General features: G+C 35.1%; 2 protein-coding genes across 4 annotated transcripts in view; one reads left to right on the top strand and one right to left on the bottom strand.

The window, feature by feature from the left end:
• Positions 1 to 27521, top strand: part of Trim24 (tripartite motif containing 24) — a 101679-nt gene that overhangs the window by 69184 nt on the left and 4974 nt on the right. For 2 of the 3 annotated variants that reach the window (XM_027952141.2, XM_027952139.2), the window contains 10 exons: positions 4416 to 4533; positions 7290 to 7558; positions 12209 to 12382; positions 17380 to 17553; positions 19326 to 19461; positions 21140 to 21212; positions 22513 to 22681; positions 24145 to 24473; positions 25423 to 25555; positions 26782 to 26856. In XM_027952141.2, the coding sequence (XP_027807942.2) occupies positions 4416 to 4533; positions 7290 to 7558; positions 12209 to 12382; positions 17380 to 17553; positions 19326 to 19461; positions 21140 to 21212; positions 22513 to 22681; positions 24145 to 24473; positions 25423 to 25555; positions 26782 to 26856 (1650 nt within the window). The remainder of the gene's footprint in view (positions 1 to 4415; positions 4534 to 7289; positions 7559 to 12208; positions 12383 to 17379; positions 17554 to 19325; positions 19462 to 21139; positions 21213 to 22512; positions 22682 to 24144; positions 24474 to 25422; positions 25556 to 26781; positions 26857 to 27521) is intronic. The other variant, XM_027952140.2, reaches the window with a different exon arrangement.
• Svopl (SVOP like) overlaps positions 14013 to 27521 on the bottom strand; it is an 83219-nt gene continuing 69710 nt past the window's right edge. Inside the window, exon 15 of the mRNA XM_071611770.1 lies at positions 14013 to 14270. Coding sequence (XP_071467871.1) covers positions 14232 to 14270 — 39 coding nt within the window. The 3' untranslated portion in view covers positions 14013 to 14231. The remainder of the gene's footprint in view (positions 14271 to 27521) is intronic.

The raw sequence follows: 27521 nt of genomic DNA, 5'->3' as shown, positions 1-27521 counted from the left end.
AGGCGGTGCTAAGGTCAAAAGCCTGCGCGGGGGCTAAAAGCCCCCAAACGCCAATCCAGCCAGGTCATATATATGGAAATGCTAACCCATGAGGCCGCCTCAGCTAACACCCAATAATGGCCAAGGTCCCAACACCATAAGTTCTCCTTCTAAATCTTTATGTTGAGTTTTCTGTTCCTTCCCTTTGTTAATTCTAACCCTTAAAAACAGAGAAAAAGAACAGGAAAAGAAATGCTGCAACGAACTCTTTATCATGGATAGAAATTATTGCTACTATAGTTCACTACAAAGCATATCTATACAATATCATATGACTTTTCATTATATATATATATTTTAAAAAGACAGAATTCTTGTTTATTTTTGCTCTTTGTTGCTGGGCTTTTGGTGTGATATTAGAAGAAGAAGAAAAAAATCATTGCCAAGGAAGGTCAGTATCCAGAAGCTTGTTTTAGGAGTTTTATGATTTTAGTTCTTCTAGTTTTGGGGTTTTTTATTTGTTTATTTGTTTTGTAAATGAATTGTAGTCAGAAAAAAGAGCAAACCCAGTTGAAGAACACAATCCTTTCAGAAGCCAGTGTTCTTAAATGAAGTATATTTTGAAATATTTGAGCCTTACCATATTTCCTTAGGATTCTTTGTCATCCATTAAACATTGAATTTATTTTATGGAATTTAGGGGAAGACAAAAAAATATATTGACAGAAACCAGGGAAATAAAGCCCAATCATTCTTTTTAATAGTAGTAAATATTTCTATAGTTCCAGGGATTAGGAAATTATTAAGAAATAAGTATTAATAGGGGTTCTTCAGTTTTAGCTTTTTTTTTTTTTTTAACAGACTTAATCATCCTTTAAAGCTCCATCTCTTATTATCTCACAATGGGAATTAAATTTCAACATGAATTTCCATGGGGACTTTCAAATAATAGAATCCTGTCAGTTGCAACAACATATATGGAGGGCATTATGCTAAGAGAAATAAGCTGGGCACAGGAAGACATCACAAGATCTCAGATTATTTGTGGTGGAAAAAAAAAAAACTGAATTTATAGAAGAGTAGAACAGTGATTATTGAGAGGCTTTTGAAGAGACATTGGTCAAAGGATACAAAATTTTAAATGAATGAATTCAAGAAAAATTCAGCACTATAAATTTATTGTATAAAATGGTGACTATAGTTAATAAAAGTTATTTAGTATTCTCACCATAAAGATGTGAGATAATACATGTAGCTCAATTTGGCTAATTCATGACGTATACATATTTCAAAATATGTTTTACATGACAAGTAAATAAAATTTCTATTTGTCAAGTAAAATAAAACTTTTAAATAATACAATAAATTAGTAATTTTAGAAAATGATACAAATGTAAGGATATTTGCAAAGAAATTCTTAAAACAGCTCTGTTGTTTAACATTATAAGAGTGATTTATGGTCAGAATTACTGGAGGATATCAAAATGTAAGAAAGGGAGAAAAACTTGGGGAAAGGCACTTTGCTTTATTGAGGGCTATTTGCTTAACACTGTTCTTAGTCCTAAAATTTCATTAATTTTTTGTCAAAATTTATTATACTTTTTTGAGATAATGTAATAATTGAAGCAAATTTACTTATTTAGCAATTATAAGGAATACCTTTCATATGCCAAGTATCATTCTGAGTGATGAGGAACAGAGTAAACAAAACAAAATCTTTGCCCTCAAGGAGTTGCATTTTGGTAGAGATAGACAATACTAAAATGTATAGACTGTTTCATGCTAATAAGTTGTGGTATGGGAGCAATGGTGTATATTGGGGAAATTATCTAAATATCTAAAGAGGGTGATTGTGAGCAAATACCTGAAGGAAATGAGAAAGCAAGCCATGCAGATATTCGAGGAGAATATTTCTGGCAGAGCCCATAGCAAATGCAGAGACTGAGTCGAGAGTTTTTATTATGTGGACAACAAGGAGCTTGATGGATTGGAGCAGAGTGAAAAATAATTGGAGGAGCTTGAGAAAATGGCATAATATTAACGGTCACCCCATCTGTTATGTTGAGAACACAATGTAGATGTTTGAGGACAAGGAAAAATTAGGGAGACCAATTAGAACCTTGTGATAAGTTCACATTTTTGGAACAGGAGCTAGCATAGCTGATAGGAGAAGTGGTCAGATTATCCATCTATCTTAAAAGAGCCAACAGGATTTACTGACAGGTTAAATATATAGGGTGTGAGACAAACAGTGGAACCAAGACCTTTTACCTTAAGGTGTAGGAAGATGGACATAAGGAAGATTATACAAAGAGTAGACCTTAAGAGAAAAATCAAGAGTTCCCTTTGGACTTGGCACATTTATGATTCCTTTTCAACAACCAGGTGGAGAGGCTAAATTAGTCATTGGAAAGGCAAGTTCAAAAGAGAGATTCAGGCTGCAAATCTAAAATGAGGAGTCATTTAAACTGTGAGATTGGCTTGAAATCACCAAAAGCATATGGGTCTAGAAGAAGATTGAGAAGTCAGAAGACTGAGCCCTGGGGCATTCCAGCAAATGGAGTTGTGGGAGAAAATAAAACACCCATACTGCAGAGAAAGGTTGTGCAAGGCCAAAAATATATATATATATATTAAGCTGGCACCTTACTGGACACTTCAAAAACAGGTTGATATTGGAACCTATTGTATTTTCAGTGGCTTCCAGAAGTAGCAGCTGAATTGGGCATGGTAGCACATTCTTGTAATTCCAGCTACTCAGGAGGCTGAAGCAGGAGGATCACAAGTTTGAGGGCAGTCCAGGTAGTTTAGTGATACTCTGTCTCAAAATTTTTACAAAGGGATAAGGATATAGGTCAATGGTGGAGTGCTTGTCTAGCATTTATAAGGGCCTGGGCTTAATCCCTAGTGCCAGTGCTGCAACTGCAATTAAAAAAGTAACTGCTAGCAAAATAAGGGGGAAACTATGAAATTACAGTATGCAGGAAGCCATGTAAAGAAAGTGTTTCCAGGAGAACAATATTACCACCTGAGATGAAAGCTCCTCCAAGTATGAAAATAATGGTTTCAGAAAAGAATAAGAGGGGAGAAACCATGTATATAAATGAGTTTTGAGTTTTGTTGTAGACAAGAGGAAAAAAATGTAGGAAAAAAGGAGTCAAGAGTTTTGGTTTTAACTGGAAAAAGTTAAAGCATGTTTATATCTTGATGGGTATGGTTCATGAAAATTGCTGAGTAGGAAAGATGGGGCTGGCTTGGTTTTATCCAGCATGGACAGTTCATCCATTGTAATAGATAACTGATACATGATGGAAATTTGAATAAGGTCCCTGATTGTTCCTATTTTCGCAGTGAAATGGTAAGCAAGTCCATCAGTTGAGATTGAGAATAGGGGAGAAAATGATGGAGACTTGAAAAGAAAAATAGAAGGAATAGTCTCATAAATAGTCATTTATGAGAGTAGAGAAATGAATGAACCAGAGAAATGTCATGTGTTATTAGCTCAATTTCAGGAATTAAATTAATATTGATACAGAAAGATTTAATCAATGTAGTATGTTTCATTCAGGGGGAAAGTTCATGAGAGGGAAGAATATTTGTAAATTGGGTAAGTGGAGAGAAAAGTTGAGGATCTGTGCAAGAAAATGTTTGTGATGATTGACCATGGGAATTAAGCTGGATATTGAGGGATAGTGAGGTGAGATGGAAAGACTGGAAAAGTTGTGAGAGCAAAGGTTCATAGGAGTTGGTGGATTTGTAGGATTATTAGTATCTGTGCTGGAAAGATGGTTGAATATTAAAATCATCCAGAATTATGACAAGAGTTGTATTGGAACTGACAATGATAGAATGCCAGGAACTGAAATCTTTAAGGACCAAGTGAAAATGAAGATTGGGATTGTGAAAAGAAATGGATGTTATGGGATTCACTTCAGAGATTTTGAATCCCTTTGCAGGAGGTGGTAGGAACTGAGCCACCATGAAAAGCAAGGAAAACCATCCTACTAGCAGACCTCATTCCATTTCTTAAGCAGACTAATTTGCATCTTCTATATCTCATTATATCCCTAAGTCTAAATTGAGTATTGCCCTTAAAAATTAAAGTAAATAAAAGAATAAGGTATGCTAATTTTTTTACAATATTTGATTTGACATTTCTGTGAACTTTCATTGCTAATTTAAAAAACTCACTTTAACCTATCGCCTTAAAATACTTTTTAGGTCAGTGTGAAACAGTTAAGCTGAGTTACACCTCAAAAATTTAATGATTTGAAAAGAAAATTATTTTGTATGACCACTTTTCTGATCTACATATGATTGGTTATTATCAGTTGCATGTATACCAGTGACGGTTTTTAGGTATTCATTGGGCGAAGGTAATGTATTATTTACCTGATAAAGGTATATTGTTCAGTTTTCTCTCTGCTTTCTTTCAGATTACATACCGGTTACGGCACCTCCTTCGTGCAAGGTGTGATGCTTCCCCAGTGACCAACAACACTATCCAGTTTCACTGTGATCCTAGCTTCTGGGCCCAAAATATTATCAACTTAGGTAGGCCATTATGTACATTTTGTCAAGGTGTTAGTTGTGGAATTCTCAGTGATGTTATTGAAGATTCCCTTCCACTCGGTTTGCTGTTATCTTATTTTAAAGACATGTCAATAATTTGTATATATGATAACGTGTGAATATAAGCACATATGTACATATTTGGGTTATAGGAAAATATTCTTTTGTTGTCTTTTCTAGGTATAGGGATTCAGGACGCTTTTATTACCCTAGAATCCTGTTTGCATGTTCTATATTTATCAAAATGTGTTACCTCTTGACTATCATTTATACAGGATTTTACCCCCATTCTGGGGAGGAACCTAGAGACCTGCACATGTCAGGCAGGTGTTCTGCCACTGAGCTACAGCACCAGTGCCCCCACGATTTTTTTTTTTTTTCCTCTTTTTCTGAGACAGCCTTCCAAGTAACTGGGATTATAGGTGTGTGCCACTGCACCTGCCTAATATTTTTCATGTCTATAATATTTTATAATAAGATAGCACTTCTCATGCTATTATTGGCTTACTTTCCTTTAGATGCCTAATGGTTTATTATTCCTTACTTTCCATCAGATGACTAATGGTTCAGTTGCTTTATCTCTTTAGGAAAGACTTTTTCCCCACAATTTTCACTGTCAGTTATAATTTTACATGTTCATATGTCTATTAAAGTGTAACATAAATTCAGAAAAGTACCCAAATCTTAAGTATTTGAGCTCACCAATTATCATAAAGAAATAGACTATCACTTAGTAACATCAGGAGCTGGAGTATCTGTGCAAATATTTCAGCAGGAAATTATTACTTTAGCTTTCTTGTTATGCTATTTGCTGAGTAGAAATAGTCTTTTTTGCCTCCTTTCTTAATTTCTCACCGGGAAACTACACAAACAAAAATGTAAGAATTCCCTATACATTATTCATCAACAGCCAGTATTCCCTTCAGTGATGCTTTTTTTAGTTCCTTGACTTTGTTTCAGAATCATCAAAGATGGTTGCTCTCTCATCCCCAAGGCTAAATTCTTTGTAGGAAAGGAGAAAAAAAAAAAAAAATGGAGAAAAAGCCAGTGCTGTCAGAACATGGTAGGCAAGGAAGAAACAGGCTTACACAAATCTTATCCTTACAAGGGAAGAACAAAAAGAATCCTTGAATAAGAGGTGATAAAGAGACTCCTGCAGGCCACTCTTAGCAGTATCTGTGGCCTTACACATATTAATAATATAGTAGGCAACTGGAATCATCCACACTTTTCACTGCCTTGCTAGAAAGAAGCAGCTATATAGAGCATGTATGTGAGTAGCTGTCTTCCTCACCACAGCCTGCACTACCACAACACGTGCCTCTGTACTGAGAACCTATCACAAGTTAGAAGTCATCACATGTATAGACGTCTCTGCACTTAAAACATAACATGTAAAACACCCACGTGTAGAAATAGCTACATTTAGGAATTAGGCTTAAAACTGTGCATATAAAAGGATATAGTTTTAGATAAATCTACATAGCAAAAACAAAACCATGATATCTTTGTTAGTTTGTGAAACTCTGATATAATAAAGTATCCTTTACTGTAGAAATTATCAGAGCTGTCATTTACAGCTTGGTCAGTTTATTTAGCACAAGAAAAGAAGTTTTCCAAACTTGTTTATCCATGGCTTCTGAGAAACATTTTATGAATGAGTGCCAGAGGAAAATATTGATTAGATGAATATTTGGTTAATATTTTGATAACTTTGGATGAGTTTTTTTTACATATATGTGAGATTTTTTACCTATATGTGACTACCTGTCACAGTGCCAAACACACAGTAAGTATTTAATAAATGATAGCTATACTTTTAAAAATTAATTTTGTTTATTTATTCATCTTTTTTGGTGGCACTGAGGAGGGAACATGAACTCTACCACTGAGCTACATTCCCAATCCTTTTTATTTTTTGACAGTCTCATTAAGTTGCCAAGGCTGACCTCAAACTAGCCCTGACTCAGCCTCCCAAGGGATTATAGGCATGTGCCACTGTGCCCAGCTTAGCTACAATTTGTTTTTAGATGTGGGTGCTTCGTGAATCAGAAACATTTGAATATCTACTGTTAAAGAAATAAAGCTTGAATCAAATCTATGAGACACCTTTAAAACTATAGTTGCAAACCAGTTTTCTGTTATGGAGTTAATGTAGTGTATACTGTAAAGGTATAAGAAACTTGAGATTACAAATAGTTAATACTAAAAAATCAAATACTTTGTGGGATTGGTTTTTAGAGCCAATATCAGATTTGCTTGTTTTGATTTATAATAGTTCTAAAAATGGCCTCCCTTTTCCAACTATATGTCTGTGAGAACAAATTTCTTCATATATTTAATTTAGTCAATATATTACGACAGATAATGCAAAAACAGATATGAAGTTCACCTATTAAGCTAGATGCTTAGATCTTCAAAAGTGTAAAACAATGCATACTTCATTAAAAACCTTTGTAAGCATTTTTTTTCATAAAAATATGTTATTGGTTTATTGTTATTTTAAAATGGATTAGTGGATTTTTTTTAACATTTTCATTTTACGTTTCTTACATAGTAAATTTTGATAATAGAGCCTACATAAACAAAAGTTCTTTGGGGTCCTCTATTTTTTTTAAGAGTATGAAGAGACCAAAAATCTCCTTAGCAATTAAAGTTCATCAAAAGTAGCCATTCAAAATGTTGTATCTCACCAATTATCAAAAAACTTTATCCCTTGCTCTTTTCTCTTTAATTAGGTTCTTTAGTAATCGAAGATAAAGAGAGTCAACCACAAATGCCTAAGCAGAATCCTGTCGTGGAACAGAATTCACAGCCACCAGGTGGTTTATCTTCAAACCAGTTATCCAAGTTTCCAACACAGATCAGCCTAGCTCAATTACGACTCCAGCATATGCAGCAACAGGTAATGGCTCAGAGGCAACAGGTGCAACGGAGGCCAGCACCTGTGGGTTTACCAAACCCTAGAATGCAGGGGCCCATCCAGCAACCTTCCATCTCTCATCAGGTAAATTTGGAAGCAGGCCTGTCCTAACTTAGATAACTGTAGTATGATTGTGTTCAGCAGCTCTTCATATAGCCAAGATATCCATCATCCTTAATTTAAATATGTGGATTTATAAAATTTTACCACATTAAGGATCCCTGATTTAACACTTAGTCTTTAGTTCTACTCAAAAAAGATTTAATGATTTATTTAATTGGCACATTTATTTTCATCTATTGTTTCTTGTCTTTAAATTTTAGCAGGGTTAAGTGTTTGTATTCCTAAATAACCCATGCCTATGATTGATGGGAAAACCCGAGTAACTGTAATTCCTTTATTAGTGCTTCAGAAAGATGAGTACTTTTAAGAATCTGTTCTTGGGCTGGGGATGTGGCTCAGCAGTAGAGCACTTGCCTAGCATAGGCGAGGTCCTGGGTTTGATGCTCAGCACCACATAAAAATGAATAAGTAAAATAAAGGTATTGTGTCCAACTACAACTAAAAAATATTTTTTAAAAAAATCTGTTCTCTTTGGGGGTGCCAGTATTTAGCAAACCATATTGTATCTTAGAAAATAGGGCAAAATGAAATACAAAATAGAAAAATGCAGGAGTGTGGTTCATTAAAATTTTAACCTTTTTCAAACTTCTATCTGAACAAATATTCCATTGACCATTTTTAACTAGATATTGAAGTATTCTGTTAATTTTCAATCCATGTTTTGAGGATAAAAGGTTGATATACTTTTGTTAAATAAACAATCCTGTTCAGGTTAGATTAATAAAGATTTAATAGGATTTAAAGTGTATTTCATATAAACTCTTGTTTTCAGTTACTTTTTAAAATGAATTTATGTTGTTTCTGTTTCCACAAAGGATTTGAAGTGATTTTGGTACATGACACAAATGTAATAGAATGGAATTTAATAAGAGTCAAAGTATAAAAACCTTGGCTAGGAATTCTTATTATACTTAGGAATAACATTTAACTCAGAATTTCTTAACAATGAAAGAAGACAGGAATAATAAGATATCACTATCAAATAAAAGGAAACATGCCAATTAAATAGGGGTGAGAAAGTTTTACTAGTATTTTACTAATAGAATATATGAAGTGGTTGTCTATGAAAAAAGCAACTAAATTAAGCATAATTTTCTTGTAACAATTTTACACAACATAGGAATGTTTTTTTGTAGGACTCTTCAACCCTCAATAGAGGTTGTGGGCATATGTAGAGCCTATTCTTGTGAAATAGGTATACGGGGATGGAACCCAGGGCCTTGCACATGCTAAGCACATACTATACCACTGAGATTCACCACTATCCCCTACTATATCCCCAGTTAGACCCGGATTTTGTTGTCATTTCTGTAATGGCGTAAGATAATATACTTGAAGTTTATGGCTTTCTATTAATTTAATTAAGAAGGCATATGAAATCTAGGAAAATAATAATATGCCTACTTAAAACTTTGTTTCAACCAGTTTTTACAGAAAGAAAGTAGCAAACAATTTGAAAGATCTTTGGTGAAGTGCTTCAAGGGGGAAGAGAATTGTATGTTTTAGATACTTCGAGCATCCATGGCAGAGTTGAATTTTTATTAAGAAAATTGAAATCAGAATGACATAAATAGACTAGAAAGAATACTAAAATTTTTCTGAAGTTAAATGTACAAAGAAAGAGAATTAAATCTGTTGTGCCTGTGCTAAGCATTTGCTTATATTAATATTGAAATGTCTGAGAGATGGTAGAATTTATTTAATTGCTTATTAACAAAAGGGTTGGATCCATCAATTCATTTAATTGCCTTTCACTAAAAAGTAAGTAATGAGGCAGTTAATAGAGTCTATGTGAAAAGAGTTTATAAATTTATATAAGCAGTGACAAAACTGAATTGACCTTTGACCTGTTAGCTTGCTTTCCTCAGAAATTTGCTTTGGATCTTATTTTCAGTCTCTAGGATTTAGTACTATGTATAATGTACAGTCTCTATTATATAATCTAATTTTCCCACTTAGAAATACTTTTCATATGTTTGTAGTCCTTATACCCTGTCATTTTGTTTTCTCTACTCTCTGTGCCTCCTAGACCTTTTTCACACTCTAATCTCTTTATCTGCTGTCTGCCAAAAACCCCTACATTTTTCACTCATTAGTTTACTCTCTTCTATAAACTTGTACTCTGTTCTACCCACTTTATTCTCAGTTTTATACTAGTTTATTTACATAAACTAGTTTATTTGCCCACGTGCCTCTTCCTCTGTTAGGATTATGCAAATTATATATATCTGCCCATATATTCAGGTAAAGGACTGCTTCTGAAATCACGTAGTAGTTTCCTAATTCTTTCTCTGAAGATTAACCATGTCATCTGCATGGTTCAAGAGTTGAGTAATAGCAGAGATAGAACAATTATATGATTAAGTAGTGCAAATGTAATAAACTGTGTTTATTTGGCACTGTATAGTATACTCCATTAAACTTTAGTGATCAGATCTACTTATTACAGAACACTGTCACATCATTTTATACATAAATCATAGTAGTAATTCTCGCTGTGATTAAGGTTCTGTCTGTTTAACTTTCAGTTATTTCTCTATTCTCAATTATTATCTTCAATTATTTTTCTCTGTCTTGAAAATTAAATGATTCCACTTAACCAAAATATTACTAGTCTTTCTATTTCTTTTAAGATTGTAACTGGTTTCTAATATTCTTTCAAGACACTTCCCCCGTCACAGGATTCTTATAAATTAGCTCCATCACTTTAGCAGTTTAGGAGAAGGTGAAAACATCACCTTCTTATACGCCTGTAAGCTCGTGGATGGCAGGGTCGACATCCAGTTCTACAGATTGCTTACAGGCCATAGCACGCTACTCTGGCATCAGTTGTTATTATTTAGTTGAATCATTACATAAATATCAATCTGGGAGAGAGTGAGACTAGGATGCTAAAAAATGCATAGCACTATCTTTATTCTACCTTAAGGACTGTTTTGGTATTTTCTCACTTGTTTAAAAAAAAAATTATTCTTTTGGTAAGTTTAAAATTTTTCCAATGTTTCCACTATGATTTCTCAACTATTTTCTTTTTGTGCTTCAGTGATATAAAACACTTCATAAAACTTTTATAGGAAAACCAAAAAGAATGGCTGTAGCCTCAGGCTTATGATTCTGTTAAGTTTCAAAGTTGTATATTTTTCTCTAATATTGTTTTTCTATTCTTTGCCTATAAAGTTTCACTTGATCCAGAAATTAAATCTATTTTTCACTGGGTCTATAATTACTGGCCACTATTAAATGAAAGTGAACCTAACACCAAATATTTTAGAGAGATAAGAGGGAAGGAATTAATCCAGGCTGAAGAGTAAATTCCAAAAATGTGAGGAAAAGGAAGAAAAAAGAGGGCAGGGATATACTTTATAGCTGTGTGTGCCTTCACAGTGTCAATTTGAGGTGCTGCCACCTCAACCTTCTAGATCCTGCATTGATTTGTCTCCCTGTGAATGTATAAAGATATAGTCACCTCTCAGAGCAATTCTGATCACATTTGTTTAAGCTATCTTGAAAAGAAGTATTTCTTTTTCTGTAAGTTGCCAAAATATAGGGAGAATTGGATGACCAAGAGGATACTCACATAGAATGTCCTCTTTTTCCAAAACTCTAGTCTTATTCTCCAGAACTAACATTTATGGAGAAGACAGTGCAGACTTGCCTTCATAACTCTTGCCTAATCTCAGATATCCTCACCTAGCCTTCCTGTAATCAATCTTTCCTTTGGAGGGTTACTTTTCAAAATTTATTTTTTTAGGTAGTCTCATCCTCTCTTAACTATAATTAGTCAGTCTTAATCAACAGCCAACAGAACACTAAAACATGTTTTGGTAGTGATATAGCAAACTAGATTTAAGGTAACGCTTTGGGTACTGCCTTTTACTAGCTGTGTGTCTTTTTTTAAGTTATCTAAGCTTTCTGATCTATACTTTTCTGATTTGAAAAATAAAGATAAAAATACCTACCTCATATACCTCAATGACATAAGTAAAATGCCTGCCATGTAGCTAGAGTTCAGTGAGATCTAGAATTCATTAATTTTTTAAATGTTATTAATATCAACTATTTTCTTAATGATTTGTTGGTTAAGAGTACAGACCTTCAAGTCAGACTACTTGTCAAACACAAGTTACTTAAATTCTTTATGCCTTAGTTTTCTTATATAAAATAGAGATTATGCCTTTCTCATAGAATTGTTAAGAAAAATGAGTTAATATAATGTGAAGCATTTAAAGCAATGCCTGGCACGTAACAAACATTCAATAACTGTTAGCAATTATTATTCTACCATCACTTGGTTTGAAGAAGGAAGGATACCCAAAACACCTTTGCCTACTTCACAACATGACCAAGGTCCATTACTATAGCCACTTACAAATTAGTTGGCAACTCTCTTCCCAAGATTCTTTTCTAATAAAACTCTTTTCAGAAATCAGTTACACAAATTCTGAAATTCTACCTGTCATCCCCCCTCCCCATTTCCTTTTTGTAATCTAAATGAGTGGATTCATCTATGGAAGAGTTTTTGTCTTTCTTCAAAAGTTTTGTTGAAATAGAGATCTAACTTGTCTTTATGGAGATGGCTGTTACTGAAGTGGTCTTATTTATTTTTTCTAGCAACCCCCTCCACGTTTGATAAACTTTCAGAATCACAGCCCTAAACCTAATGGACCAGTTCTTCCCCCTCATCCTCAACAGCTGAGATATCCACCAACCCAGAATATCCCACGACCAGCAGTAAAGCCCAACCCCCTGCAGATGGCTTTCTTGGCTCAACAAGCCATAAAACAGGTATGTGTACTTGCTCTCCTCAGTTGCTGATTCTGCTTCATTTTATTTTCAAATTACATTGAATTTATAAATTAAGCAACAGATGTAAAGGTCAGGCGAACGTCGGAGGAAAAGACCACCAAGAGACTGTCTCATGCAACAGCAAAGGGTTTATTGGGGGTCCAGCATGCTGGGGCTCCATGCCTACCTCGAAGAGGTAAAGAGCAAAGAGCCCCGAGAACAGCTTGAGCAGAGCTTATATACATTCTTTGAAAAGGGCAGGGACTTCACATACAGCATAACAAATCACCTCACGTCGCGGGAAAATCAAACAACAACTCTAAAACATGATTAGCACATTCACTGGCGGGAACAAGTTAGGTAGGGGTGATTGATCAGTACAAAAGGGGTATTCGTTTGAACTGATTGGTTTAAGCCAAGAGGGGTGTACGTGCTGAACTACATGGTTTCCCAACAGGTTATCAACTACCATAAACTACTGGGAGGGTTATCTGGCATCCCAGGTATTTCCCTGTCTCATGCTGATTGGTGGCTGCTAGGGGGCTGCTATGGATTCCCACCTAGCCTGACTGAGTCAGGGACACCTGGCGCAGCAGATCTCTCCTGTAGATAAACAACTTAGCAGGGTGGGAATGTGCCTAGGAGTGCTCTGTGGGTTTTTCCAAGGACAAAGGCCATGTCCCTTCCTTGGACAGCTTTGCTCTGAGATAGAGGCTGGTTTTTCACAGCCTCTGAAGAGTAAGAGCAAGCTTGCTTTTTTTTTTAATGAATGCCAATTATAAAATTTATTACAGACAAACCTATGGAGACAAGCTTAAGAGAAAGGGTCTTGTTGTTTGTAATCAACAAAAGAAATCAAACCACTGCTATAGCAGTAAATGCCCTGTACAATCAAAGAGTTCTTGGTATTACATTTTTTGCAATACCAGTATATACAACATTTAGATGAGCACATTATATTTTCCAACAAAAATATAACAAATATGTTTCGGGATTGTGGCTCAGTGTTAGAGTGCTTGCCTAGCATGTGTGAGTGTGAGGCACTGGGTTTGATTCTCAGCACTGCATATAAATAAACAAAGTCCAGTGACAATTAAAAAAATTTAAAATATATATATATATATAAAAATAACAAATCCTAGTTATAGTCCACAGAGAAAGTGTTTCAAGATTTCCTGAAAACAAATTTAGTTATAGCACAATTTTAATATAGAATATATATACATCTGTTAAATGTAAAATTTAGCATTATACATTAGATATGATGTGGTTTATTATTTATATTCTTGATGTCTTTGGATCAAAATGTTTTCTAAAATTTTTATGCTAAAATAAAAACCATCTCAGTGTCAATGGCCTTTTTAGCTAAAAGCTCATGAAGTGATTTTGGTTTAATTTGTTCATCAAGACCAAAATAAAGATGATGTTTATCCCATAATTTTAGGACTTTTTTGTGTGTGATGCTGGGGATTGAACCCCAGGGCTTTATGCATGCCAAGCAAGCACTCTGCCAGCTGAGCTATATGCCCAACCCTATGACATTCATTTTAATCCAATCATTTGAAATTTTTATTTGAGAAGTTCATGCTCTGTGTGTCTATATGTTTGTATGTATAATCAGATTGTCCTTGCTATATCATCAGCATATTTAATGAGGTAGACACCCAGATACAGGAGGCACTTAGAATCCCAAAGAGAAAAGATCCAAGAACCTCTCCACTACACATTATAATTAAAATGTATAACACAGAGAACAAGGATAGAGTTTTAAAAGCTTTTAAGAGAAAAATGTCAAGTCACATTTACAGGTAAGCCTTTAAGAATCATTTTTGATTTCTTAGCACAAACTCTAAAGGCCAGGAGGGCTTGAAATGATGCATTCTAAGTCCTGAAAAAAAAAAAAAAAATCTGTCAACCAAAACTGCTATGTCCAGCAAAATTATTAGAACAATTCCATTCACATTAGCCTCAAAATAAAATATCTAGGAATAAATCTAATCAAGGAGGTGAATGACCTCTACAATGGAAACTACAGAACATTGAAGAAGAAACAAGATGGAAAAACCTCTCAGGTTCATGGATAGGCAGAATTAATATTGTTAAAATGGCCATACTATCAAAAGCAATATACAGATTCAATGCAATTCCCATTAAAAAAATCAATGACCTTCACAGAACTAGAAAAAACAATCCTAAAATTCACTTGGAAGCATAAAAGACCCGGACTGGGGTTGAGGCTCAGAGGTAGAGAGCTCGTCTAGCATGCATGAGGCACTGGGTTCAATCCTCAGCACCACGTAAAAATAAAAGTATTGTGTCCACCTATAAGTAAAAAATAAATGTTAAAAAAAAAAAAAATAGAATAAAAGACCCAAATAGCCAAAGCAATTCTAAGCCAAAAAAGCAATGCTGGAGGCATCACAATACCTGACTTCAAATTATACTAAAGAACTATAGTAACAAAAAAAAAAAAAAGAAAATGCATGGTACTGGCCTAAAAACAGACAACACAGACCAGTCAACAGAGTAGAAGACACAGAAACAAGCCCATACACCTATAGCCATTGATCCTTGATAAAGGTGCCAAAGTATACATGGGAGAAAAGACTGCCATTTTAAAAAATGGTACTGGGAAAACTAGTTATATATGTGTAAAAGAATGAGACTAGAACCTTATCTCACCCTGCCCCAAAATCAACTCAAAATGGATCAAAAACCTAGAAATTAGACCAGAAACTATACAACTTTTGGAAGAAAATGTAGGGCCAACACTCCAGCATAGAGGCACAGGCAATGATTTTCTCAGTAGAACTCTTAAAGTTCATATACCAAGTGTTACTAAGTGGTATGGCATCAAATTTAAAAGCAAAGGAAACAATTAGGAATGTGAAGAGACAACCTACAGAATGGGAGAAAAATCTTTGCTAACTAGTCTTCTGACAGAGGATTAATATCCAGAATGTATAAAAAGCTCAAAAATTTTACACCAAAAAGTCAAATAACCTAATTGATAATTGGGCAAATGAATTAAACATATCTCAAAAGGAATACAAATGGCCAACAAATCTATGAAAGAATGTTTAACATCATTATCAATTTGGGAAATGCAAATCAACACTACACTGAGATTTGATCTCATGCCACTCTGAATGGTTGTCATCAATTATGCAATAATAATAAATGCTGAAGAGGATGTGAAGAAAAAGGATCAGGAGGGCTTGAATTGATATATACCAAGCTCTGAAAGAAAACAGGTGGCAACCAAGATTACTACATCCAGCAAAATTATCCTTTAGAATTGAATAAGAAATGAAAATGGGAAGCTTAGGCAAGAGAATCACGAATTCAAAGCGAACCTTGGCAACTAGTGAGGTCATAAAGCAACTCAGCAAGACCCTGTCTCTAAATAAAATATAAAAAGGGTTGGGGATGTGAAAAAAAAAAAAGAAAAGAAAAAGGATCACTTCTACACTATTGATGAGATTGTAGTCAGTATGGAGGTTCCCCAAAAGACTAGGTGTTGAGGGCCACAGCCCAGTCGGAATGATGCCTGGCATTTTGCCAGAGGGAATGGTTGAAAGGTGACGCCATCGAGCCATTGAGATGATGATGGTTAGTTAAGCTGTGTATTCAGTTGTATATTAGACCTTTGCTTTCAATTAGACCTATTGCTTTGCAATAGGGCGGCTCTTGCTGCCTCAGGCGCCCATTACTTTGGAGTTCCCATTGAGTTCTCTCAGGTTCTGAGAGAGTTGGGGTGGAGCCGGGTGGAGAGCTGGGGGAGTTCCCGGGGAGTGTGCATGGAGTGCTGGTGGAGTTCCTGCAGTAAAGTTTCCTGTTGCTTTTGTGGCGGCTCAGTGATTTGTGCCCAGCCAGACTGCGGCAACTAGGCATGGAACCATCATATGACCCAGCTATACCACTTGTCAGTATTCACCCTGAAAAATTAAACCCATGTTTCTAGCAGCACATTTCCCAGTAACCAAGCTATGGGGCCAGCCTGGGTGTCCATCAACAGATGATGGATAAAGAAATACACACTGGAGTTTTATTCAGCCATAAATAAAATGTCCATTTGCAGGAAAAATGGATGGTAATAGAGACCATGTTAAGTGAAATAAGTCAAAATCAGAAAGTTAAGGGTCCTGTGTTTTCTCTCATGTGATGGCTAGAGAGGAAAAAGAAAAGAAAAACGGGGCAGATCAAAGGGAGATCAGTAGAGAAAAGGGACCAAGATGTGGGGGGCTGGGAGGGGAAGTGCTGGGGAGTGATACTAGCCAAATTATAATATTGTTTATTGGTGTGTGCCACAGTCTGGCTGGGCACAATTCAGGAGCCACTTGTCAAAAGAAACGAACTTTATTTTTAGAAAACACACACACACACACACACACACACACACACACACACACACACGGCACAACACAGCTCTTCAAGAAAATCCTCAGAGCCCAACTGCCACCACCGGCTTCCCACAAGCCTCTCCACCTCCCCCACTCCTCCTGCTCTTGAGGCCAATTGGCTGGGTCGCATGGCTGGAGCCAAAAAAGTCCCCTAATGAGCAGCTCCGTGGTCTGAAAGGGCGGGGAAACAACCCAATGAACATCACCGCAGAGGAGCCAATCAGTTGGCAGCTAGAAGTTTGCTGGGGCCGCTGTGAGCCAATCCCCAGCTGGCAGCTGGAAGTTTGCTGGGGCCCCTTCTGCTGGGGCCACTGTGAGCCAATCATCAGATGGCAGCTGGTGGTGCTGGCAGCTAGAAGTTTGCTGGGGCCCCTTGGCTGTGGCTCTCAACAGGTATGCATGTATGAATGTGTAACAACAAATCCCATAAGTATGTACAACTACAATGCACCAATAAAAATGTGGGGGCAAAAGAACATTACATGTGAATTCAAACACCAGAATGTGTCTTTTACTTCATTTTGTGTCAGAGTGATCAGTACATGTCATGTTGTAGGCCTATCTATCAATAGTCCGTTTTCTTCTCTTCTGTAGTGGCAGATCAGCAGTGGACAGGCCACCCCATCAACTGCCAGCAGCACGTCCTCCACTCCCTCCAGCCCTACCATCACTAGTGCAGCAGGATACGATGGAAAGACTTTTGGTTCACCCATGATCGATTTGAGCTCACCAGTGGGAGGTTCTTACAATCTTCCTTCTCTTCCAGATGTAAGTATACACAGAAAATTTATATCAACATCCTCTTTTGGAAATTGCCAGTTAATTTGGATTCAGTAACTGGCATATGTTTGGATTATAGGTTGTTTTGTTTTTAGAAGTTAGTTTATTTCTTAAAAATATTATAACAGCGGTTAATAAAAGTTGTGAACATTTATACAACAGAATGCCTTTCAGGGCACTGCAGTCAAAGGTGTTTGTAAATGATTGATAACAATGATAATGGAATCAAAGCTGGGAAAGGAGAAAAGTAAAGATATAAGAAGAAAGACTGGCAAGTTGAATGTCTGGGATATGGTATATTAAAACAAGGGTAGCTAGAGATGGATGTTATATATTAAGACATCAGATGAGACAAGACAAGTTTAGTAATAGAAATCAAAATATTTTCTGCTGAACAGTGCAAAATTTCCTCTGACTTGCTTTATATTTAATATATTCACTCTCTAAGCTCTTAACTTTGATCAGTATACATTTAAAAAAAAATATTTTCAATATTCTGTAGATAGATCGCTGCCATATAAGTTGATTCTTTTATTTTCACTTTTCTAATTTCCACTGTTTTATTTAGCTTTTAGGATTACTACACAATGTAAATGACTTTCCTTTTGTTAAAGATACAACAAATTCAGTCATTCTGGTCTTCTTGCTCTGTCTGAAAAGTATTGGCCAAGGTATTGCCAAAAGAATATTAAAATATGAAAGACCTGAGGTACCCATCTTTTCTCCCCCAAGGAATGCAGATCTCAGGAAGTAAAATTGTCCTTCCGTCTTTTCCTCTGCATTCCTCATACAGGTGGCCCTTTGTGTACTAGTCTTGGGCAACTGAAGTACCTCACTTGAGTTGGAGTGACTATTTTCTTAATTCTACCAAGGATGCTTCACAATTTGCACTATTCTAGGTGCAGAAGCAAATTAATTAATTATACAATCTATGCCCTTATATTCCCTTGTAGAATTCTAAGAAAAGTTGGAACTGTTAGAGAATTGAACTGGATTTAAATCACAAAAACATTCTTGGGAAATTTGGTGTGTTTAGGCAGGAAGAATATTTGCATCTAAAGCATTAAACTCTTAATTAGAAATTTATCAGTATTTAGTCTGGTAAAGGATTAGGAAAGCAGTGTTAATTATCTGTTGCATTAAAGGGAATGCTTTTTGTTTTGTTTTGTTGTTCCTAAAAAAATAGTAGTGTACTTAGTGAGCCTGGTGCTCTAGAACTATGTGATATGTAGACTTATTTTATCTCTGTGGTACGTACTCAGAATATCACTTGTTAAATTGAGGGCCACAGACTTAAACGGCCACAGACTATAACTCTGAGCATCCTCAAAGTCCTGTCTGAGACCAGATTTTCTCATATTCTTCAACCAAAACCACAAATCACAACTGATTGAATGCAGAAGCAGATACAAGAACCTGTTTCATCACTTTTAAAGCAGATATTAAAGAGATTTGCAATAATATAAAATTGTGCTATTTTTTAAAGTGTGAATCACACATGATATTACTTTTTTCTCATACCAACTCCTGGTATAACTGAGGACAATAGTATATCCTCAGTTATTTGCCAAGGTAGAATAGTAAAAAGCGTGAAAATTTTTATTTGGGATTGTTTATGGGAGAACTATCAATCAGAACTTCTCAAATGTTATATTTATGTGTCTTATTGTTTGATAGTAATTGTTATTGAAGTTTTCTTATAAACTTTGCTTTTATCTTGCAAGAGCAGTTTGCCCAAAAATAATTTCTTTTCTTATAAGATTGATTGCTCAAGTACTATTATGCTAGACAATATGGTGAGGAAAGAAGCTACCATAGATCATGGCCAGCCAAGACCACCCTCAAACAGAACTGTGCAATCACCAAATTCATCAGTGCCATCTCCAGGCCTTGCAGGTAAAATATACATTTTTTTATTTTATAATTGTCTTTCTAGTTTTTATTCTTAAGGATTTAAAATTACTTCACCTCCTCCCCCTTTTTTTAATATATATAAATAGTTATAGATGGACAGGATGCCTTTATTTTATTTGTTTATTTTCATATGGTGCTAAGGATTGAACCCAGTGCCTCACATATGCTAGGCAAGTGCTCTGCCACTGAGCTATAACCCCAGCCCCCTTCACCCCTTTTTTGATGAAGGATTAAGATATAGCTGTGTTTTTGTTTTGTTTTGTACTATCTAAAATTAGTATACTTACAATGAAGGAAGCAAATGTGAAACTTCTTTATATTCTCAATTTCAATAAAATTTATAGGCATTATAGCACTTCTTGGAGAAAATTAATATTGTACTTATTAATAAATTAAGTTGTACGTGATGTGATCTTCTTTAGGATGTGATTTGCCCATTAAAATTTCCTAGTGATGACACATAGAGCAGCCTCAGTCTTTTGGTGGGTTTTTTGTGTTTGAGAATATTTAATTTTGCCGGGTATGGTGACGCACGCCTGTAATACCAGTGGCTCAGGAGGCTAAGGCAGGAGGATCATGAGTTCAAAGCCTGCCTCAGCAAAAGCAAGGTGCTAAGTAACTCAGTGAGACCCTGACTCTAAATAAAATACAAAACAGGGCTGGGGATGTGGCTCAGTGGTCAAGTGCCCCTGAGTTCAATCCCTGGTACCAAAAAAAGAAAGAAAGAAAAAAAAGAATAATATATCTACTCATTTCTTCTGAGAGCACAACCCTCTATTACTACTCCTAGAGACCTAGGCATAATGGGTGTTTTAAACTGAAATGAAGAATCTATTATTCTTTCACCAGTCACATGAATATAAGACAGTTACAGAATCTAAATGGAGATACCTATTTTAAACTAATAAACTTAAGATAAATTATAGCAGAGAAATTATTTACCACATGACAAGTTTATACAAATAAATAAGGACTTGTGAATAGATAATTCTGTAAAGAGGCAATACATATGGCCAATAAAACATATTAAACAAAAATGTTTGTTCTTTGCCAGGTGCAGTAGCACACCTGTAATCACTACTCGGGAGTCTGAGGCAGAGGATTGCAAGTTTGAGGCCATTTCAGCATCTTAGGGAGACCCTGTCTCAAAATTTGAAAATTTGAAAAAGGGCTGGGACATAGCTCAGTGTTAAAATGCCCCTGGCTTTGCATATACAAACAAGCAAGGCAAACACTCTATCATTAAACTTCGCAATCCTCTTGCCTCAGCCTTCTGGAGTAGCTGGAATTATAGGTATGTGCTACCATACTTGTTTTGGAGAAATTTATTTTTGTCACACTCCAAGTTGTAACATGTGGAGAGTTGCTACTAGCAATTCATAACTTGTATAGGCCAGAGATGCTGCAAAACATCCTGTAAAGCAAAATCATTCCCTGACAACAAAAAATTCTGTTGCCCAAAGTCAATAGTGCCGAGGTTAAAGATCTTGCTCTAATAAGACATAAAAGACTACTCTTGGATTTTGTCAAGTGCTTATTGTTTCATCGAATTTTGTTGCATGTTCCCAGTTTCATTGTGGTGCCAAGTGAGCATGTTAAACAGGACTTCAATACTTAATTATCAATTCATTTATGAATGTGTATGATTTCCCCTCCTTAGGACCTGTTACTATGACTAGTGTCCACCCCCCAATACGTTCACCTAGTGCCTCCAGCGTTGGGAGCCGAGGAAGGTAAATAGACTTAACCATATTCTCTAGTGCAGTTGTCCCTCAGTATCCATGATAAATTGTTTCCAGGATCCTCCTGAGGATACTAAAATCTGCAGATACTCAAGTCTCTTAAATAAAATGGCATAGTATTTGCATATAAACTACATGTATCCTCCTGTGTACTTTAAATTATCGTTAGATTACTTATAATACCTAATACAATGTAAATGCTGTTTAAATAGTTGTTGCACTGTATTGTTTAGGGAATTATGACCAAAAAGAAAGTCTATACATGTTCATTATAGATGCAGTTTATTTCTTCAAAATATTTCCCATCCACATGTTGGTTGAATCCATGGATGTGGAACCCACGGATATGGAGGGCAACTATACATAAAATCTGTAACGAGATTTCTTTTGCCAGTGTCAGTATGTTTTAGTACTCACTGCATTTTGAACAGCTTCTTTATCTTTAATTAAAATTTTAATGATTTTAATATTAATAAAGGATTAAGTACACCTTTGTTTCATATTTAAGTACACCTTTATATTTATATTAACAATAAGAAAATATATAAGATATTATCATAATAACAAGGAAAATTGGTATGACAGCACCACATAAAATTTTATGTAAAGGAAATAATAATTTCATACTAATTTCAGTGTTCTGTGACTTTTCTAGTGATTAAACATTAATTCTGCTATTTTACCCATGGAAAATAAATTGTTAATATATTTTATACTCTTCCCCTCTTTATGTTTAAAAATTGGTCCTAGTGAACCCAGTTTTTAACTTTCTTAAATGAAAGACACATTCATGAGAACATTGTGGCTATCTGTACAAGGTTTTTGTTCAATTAACTTCTTTAAGTAGCAGAACACCAACAAATGATTTCTTGTCTTCACGCTTTGACAACAAATTCTTAATGAGAGCCTCAAGTTCTCATTATCATTGACTAGAAAGGGAACTAAGAAAGTTCACAAAATGATACTACTTCAAAGATACCAAATCTGATTGCCCATTTATAGACCCTCAGAATTTTGAAGTCAGTTTTAAGCCATATTCTATTTGTCCTTCCATATATAAAATGTAACTATTTGGATAAGTCAATATGTAAACCATTTTTATCATAAATGAAATGTGTTCATATAGCAATTACATTTCAGTTATGCATCATTTATTACTGATATAAAGTACTTTTTGTTGTGAAGATACAGCATTTTTCCAGAGTGCTATTTTTGTAGTGTAGTTGATGTGATATTTTTTAGTATTTTTTTTTTTTAATTTTTTTTTCTCTCCCCCTTTTATACTTTATAGCTCTGGCTCTTCCAGCAAACCAGCAGGAGCTGATTCTACACACAAAGTCCCAGTGGTCATGTTGGAACCAATCCGAATAAAACAAGAAAACAGTGGACCACCCGAAAATTATGATTTCCCTGTTGTTATAGTTAAACAAGAATCAGATGAAGAATCTAGGCCTCAAAATGTAATTACATCAGTGCTTGCAATACTACTCATACTTAGGGGGTAAAAAGAAAAAAAAAAAAAAAAAGCATAGTCTTTAGTATAGTAGCTCCTGCAGAACAGTCTATAGCAAAAGGACAGAAGACTCCACAGGGGTGTATCTAAAGGGAGAAAAATGTTTGAAGTGTATTAAAGCATCTTCTACCCTACAGAGATTGGCATAGAGATGGGTGCCTAGAAAAATAGCAAATGAAAAAAAAAAAAAAGTAATAACCAACTCCTAGTAAAAACAAAAAGTATAAGAGAATATAGTCAATAGTACATTTTGTGGTTCCCCAGAACAATATTTACTTAATCACAATGACGAAACAAACACCTGAATATAGTAGTACCTAAAAACTGATATAATCAAAATATAATCTGAATTTACACTTAGCAAAAATTCTGAATCTCAGAATATTTAGCCAATTATGATAGATCATTTGGAGTAGATGCTAGCTATAAACATTTATACTGGCTTCTACCAACTGAAAAAGCAATAAAGCGATGCTTAGTAAAAACTGTTAAGAGGCACAGTGGCACCCTATAATCTAGTGAAACCCTGTCTCAAAATGTTGAGGGGGAGGGGCTGGTGTTGTAGCTCAGTTGTAAAGCCCCTCTGGGTTCAATCCCCATTATTACAAAAAAAAAAAATTGAAATGCAAGAAATTGTCGTAGAGCATTTTATTTAGAAATGTGGTAAGCTGGGTACAGTAGTGTGTGCCTAGACAGAGGCAGGAGAAATGGAAGTTCAAGGCCACCCTGGGCAAAATAACAAGACCCTATCTCAAAAATCAACAACAAAATGAAATAACTAATGTAAATTCAGGGGGGAAAAAAGATAAATTTGAAAATTGTTGCCTCCAAGGAATGAGTTCTGTTAACTATATATACATTTATTACTTTGAAATTTTAGAAAAACATTTAAAAGAGAGAACATTGATCAGAAATCTGCACTATCCTAGGATCCAACACAAAATTTAGAATCGTCTTAGAGGTATAATTTTTGTGTCTTAGGTATAATTTGAAGTAACAGCTCCAAAAAGTTACATTATATTTACAGTTCATGTGATTCTTTCACAGTACTCACCTAGTCTCTAATTTCTTTAGCCATCAGCAGACTGTTATCCACTTCCCTTATGCCCATTATCCACTCATTAGAGACTAATACAGTTAGTGGTAAACATGTCCTATTCTCACAGGTACTCACCAGGTGCCCATGAGAGTAGTCTATAGTCCAAAACTGAAGTTGTGCTAATACAAAAAAGCCACTTTGAAAAAACATTCATGTGTGTGTGTATGTATATTTACACATACATATATGTGGTAAAAAAAATCATATATACATATATAATGCAAAAATGCCAATTTCAAAATAAAATACATTTGTGTGTATATATATGTATATACATGCATATGTGTATTTTTTTTTCTGTATTATTGCAGACGAACTATCCAAGAAGCATACTTACTTCCCTACTCTTAAATAGCAGTCAGAACTCTGCTTCTGAGGAAACTGTGTTAAGATCCGATGCCCCTGATAGCACAGGAGATCAGCCTGGACTCCACCAGGAAAGTTCCTCAAATGGAAAGTCTGAGTGGTCAGATGCCTCCCAGAAGTCGCCTCTTCATGTTGGAGAGACGAGGAAGGAGGATGACCCCAATGAGGACTGGTGTGCAGTTTGTCAAAACGGAGGGGAACTTCTGTGTTGTGAGAAGTGTCCCAAAGTCTTCCATCTTTCTTGTCATGTGCCCACATTGACAAACTTTCCAAGGTAAGAAAGTACTCCCTTTTCACATTCTTTCACTATAAATAAAAGCAACAGGGCTGGGGTGGGCTCAGTGGTAGAGTGCTTGGTTAGCATGCTTGAAGTCCTAGGTTCAATCCCTAGCACTTCAAAATAATAAAATAATAACAGTAATCAACTTTTAATGATTATTATAACATAAAACCTTTGTGTAAAAACTTAAATGAAATTTCACTTGTCACAAATGTCCTCAAAATCCCTAACAGTAATCTCAGGTTTGCCATACCATGTCTCCTATGCCCTGTGCTTCTCTCAAAACCTAGTCCATTATAAGGAAAAATATTAACAGTCCTTTCAAACTGCCAGTTGCAACAATAATACCAAGAGTTTTTCTTTTCTAATTAGTTATACGTGACAGCAGAATGCATTTCGATCATTGTACACAAATGGAGGACAATTTTATACGGTGTAGAGTCACACCATTTGTGCAATCATACATGAACCTAGAGTAATGATGTCCATCTCATTCCACCATCTTTCCTACCACCAAGTCCCTTCCTGCCCTTGCCCAATCCAAAATTCCTTCATTCTTCCGAGGGTTTTTCTTTTATCCTGAATCCTCTGAGTAAAAATGCTAATTACACCTCATATCAGCCCTATTTTTATTTTTATTTACTTTAGATTTTTTAGAAATTTTGTTTACTTTTATTTACTTTTTTAAATTTTTATTTACTTTAGATTTTTTTTTTTTTGCATGTATGAATTTCATGCCTCTTTAACTACACTTTAACTAGACTTAGGCCATGGCATTACATTTCTGCTGTTTTCTCTTTCCACATTGTGCTTTGTACCTAGTAAGTATGGGATAAATCTTAGTGATTAAAATTTATGCCAAGTCTGTCATAGATGGCATGTAAGATGAGGTGGGAAAGGGAAACATGATGCAATAGAAACTCAAAAGTCCTTTACCCAACAGTGGAGAGTGGATTTGTACTTTCTGCCGAGACTTATCTAAGCCAGAAGTTGAATATGATTGTGATGCTCCCAGTCACAACTCAGAAAAAAGGAAAACCGAAGGCCTTGTTAAATTAACACCAATAGATAAAAGGGTAAGTCTTTGAGCATCTCAGCCTTAGAGTATTAGACAACTTTTTGTTAGTGCATTAAATTTTAAACTGATTTCTTTTTTCTGTAGGAATTTCTTTTAACAAAAGGATTAGGAATCTTAAATATTTAAAGGCAGACTAACACATGCACATACACAACATAGAAGCTTACAATAGTGTCTCCGAACAAGATAAATATCTTCTCTTTTATAGATCTTGGGCCTTTAAATCTAGTCTACTTTGAGTAAATATTTTGTTTCATTTCTACCATAGATAAGTCTTCTTCCTCAGAATTTGTTGAGAATTGGCACTGAGATGGGCTTTTCTATTCCTAGAAATTATTCTGTTCTTTCACCAAGTGGGTTCTATATTTGTATCAAAGCCAGCTTATATATTTATCTGTAATTAATATTTAAAGCTACTAGGTTAGGCTAAGAATGTCCTTTGCTAAATTATGAAGTAGAAAACAGTATGGAAATTGACATGCACGAGAGGGCAGAAACACTTGTTGCTGGCACTACACAACAAGTGTTCACAACACTAATGTTTACTAGGATAAACTCATAAGAAGAGAAGTGGCAGAGCCTGCAATGGGACCATCTGCTTTCAAGGGGCCTTAAGAATGGACACACAAGCAGGGCACAGTGGTGCAAGCCTATAATCCCAGCAACTCTGGAGACTGAGGCAGGAGGATCACGAGTTCAAAGCCAGCCTCAGCAAAACTGAGGTGCTAAGCAAGTCAGATCCTGACTCTAAAAAAAAAAAAAATACAAAATAGGGCTGGAGATGTTGCTCAGTGGTCAAGTACCCCTGAGTTCAATCTCCAGTACCCCACCCCACCCCCTGCCAAAAAAGAATGGACACATAAAAGAAAATGCTGCACCTTTGGATCTCTTAATAGCCATATGGTCTTCCTTTATTGATTGCTAATTCACAGTACCCAAACTGGATTAGTGGAATTCATTGTAAAGAACTTCAAATGGGTTTCTAGTGCTACTATTTTTGTTCACTTAATTACAGTGAACAAAATATCTCAAACATTAGGTATATCCTAAATTATCAAACACTACAGTTACTAATTGGGAAAGAAAGCAAGATTTCAGTATTCAGTGTTTTTCCTGTATTCATCAGGTTTTAATTGTTAATCTGGTACTTGGTGACCTATGAAATGCTTAAGGAAAATAAGCTGTGACTATTGTTGTGTTATATTTTTGTTTATTTTTACTTAGAAGTGTGAACGCCTCCTTTTATTTCTTTACTGTCATGAAATGAGCCTGGCTTTTCAAGACCCTGTTCCTCTAACTGTAAGTATTAATGGTACATATTTATACAATAGGATGATTTTTTAAATTTTATTCATGAAAATGTACTTTCTATGCTATTTTTCAATAGTTTCTTACATCTAATCCAAGTTTTAAAATTTTTATACGTATGGAATGCTTTGATCCTAAATAGATACATTTTAAGTATCATTTCTCAAGTATTCGTTCTTTTCATCTCACCTAGCTTACCTACTATTTGCAGATGATTTCTGTTTGTATCTCAGAAGGTTTATGCATATGTTCTAAACTGTTGGGGATAAAACTTCACATTTTAGGTAAAGACCCCACACACACACATTTTCTGTACTTATTTTGATTTATAGGTCTATACTTAAGTAATAAGTGAACTTTTAACCAACACATTTTTTAAAAAAGGAGGGGAGATATGTATGTATATTAATCATTGGCTTCAACTAGGTTCATATTGAAAGTTTGATATGACTTTGTTGCATTCTTTTAGAGTGCTGGAAAAGGTTCACTACCCAAAATATATTCTATGATATCTGAAGTTTCTTTTAAACATAATAAATTTGTTTTTAAAATTTAGAAAATTGAAAAAATTAATGCAAAGAAAACTAGTTTAGTGAATATCATCTCTTTTCTTGAGAACGACTTTTGAGAACTTAAGATAGAAAAAGGAAATAAAT

This window comes from Marmota flaviventris, chromosome 1 (genome assembly GCF_047511675.1).
Source record: "Marmota flaviventris isolate mMarFla1 chromosome 1, mMarFla1.hap1, whole genome shotgun sequence".
Classification (NCBI taxonomy): Eukaryota; Metazoa; Chordata; class Mammalia; order Rodentia; family Sciuridae; genus Marmota; species Marmota flaviventris.
Note: the sequence above shows the minus strand (reverse complement) of the source record. Positions and strands in the feature narration are given on the sequence as shown.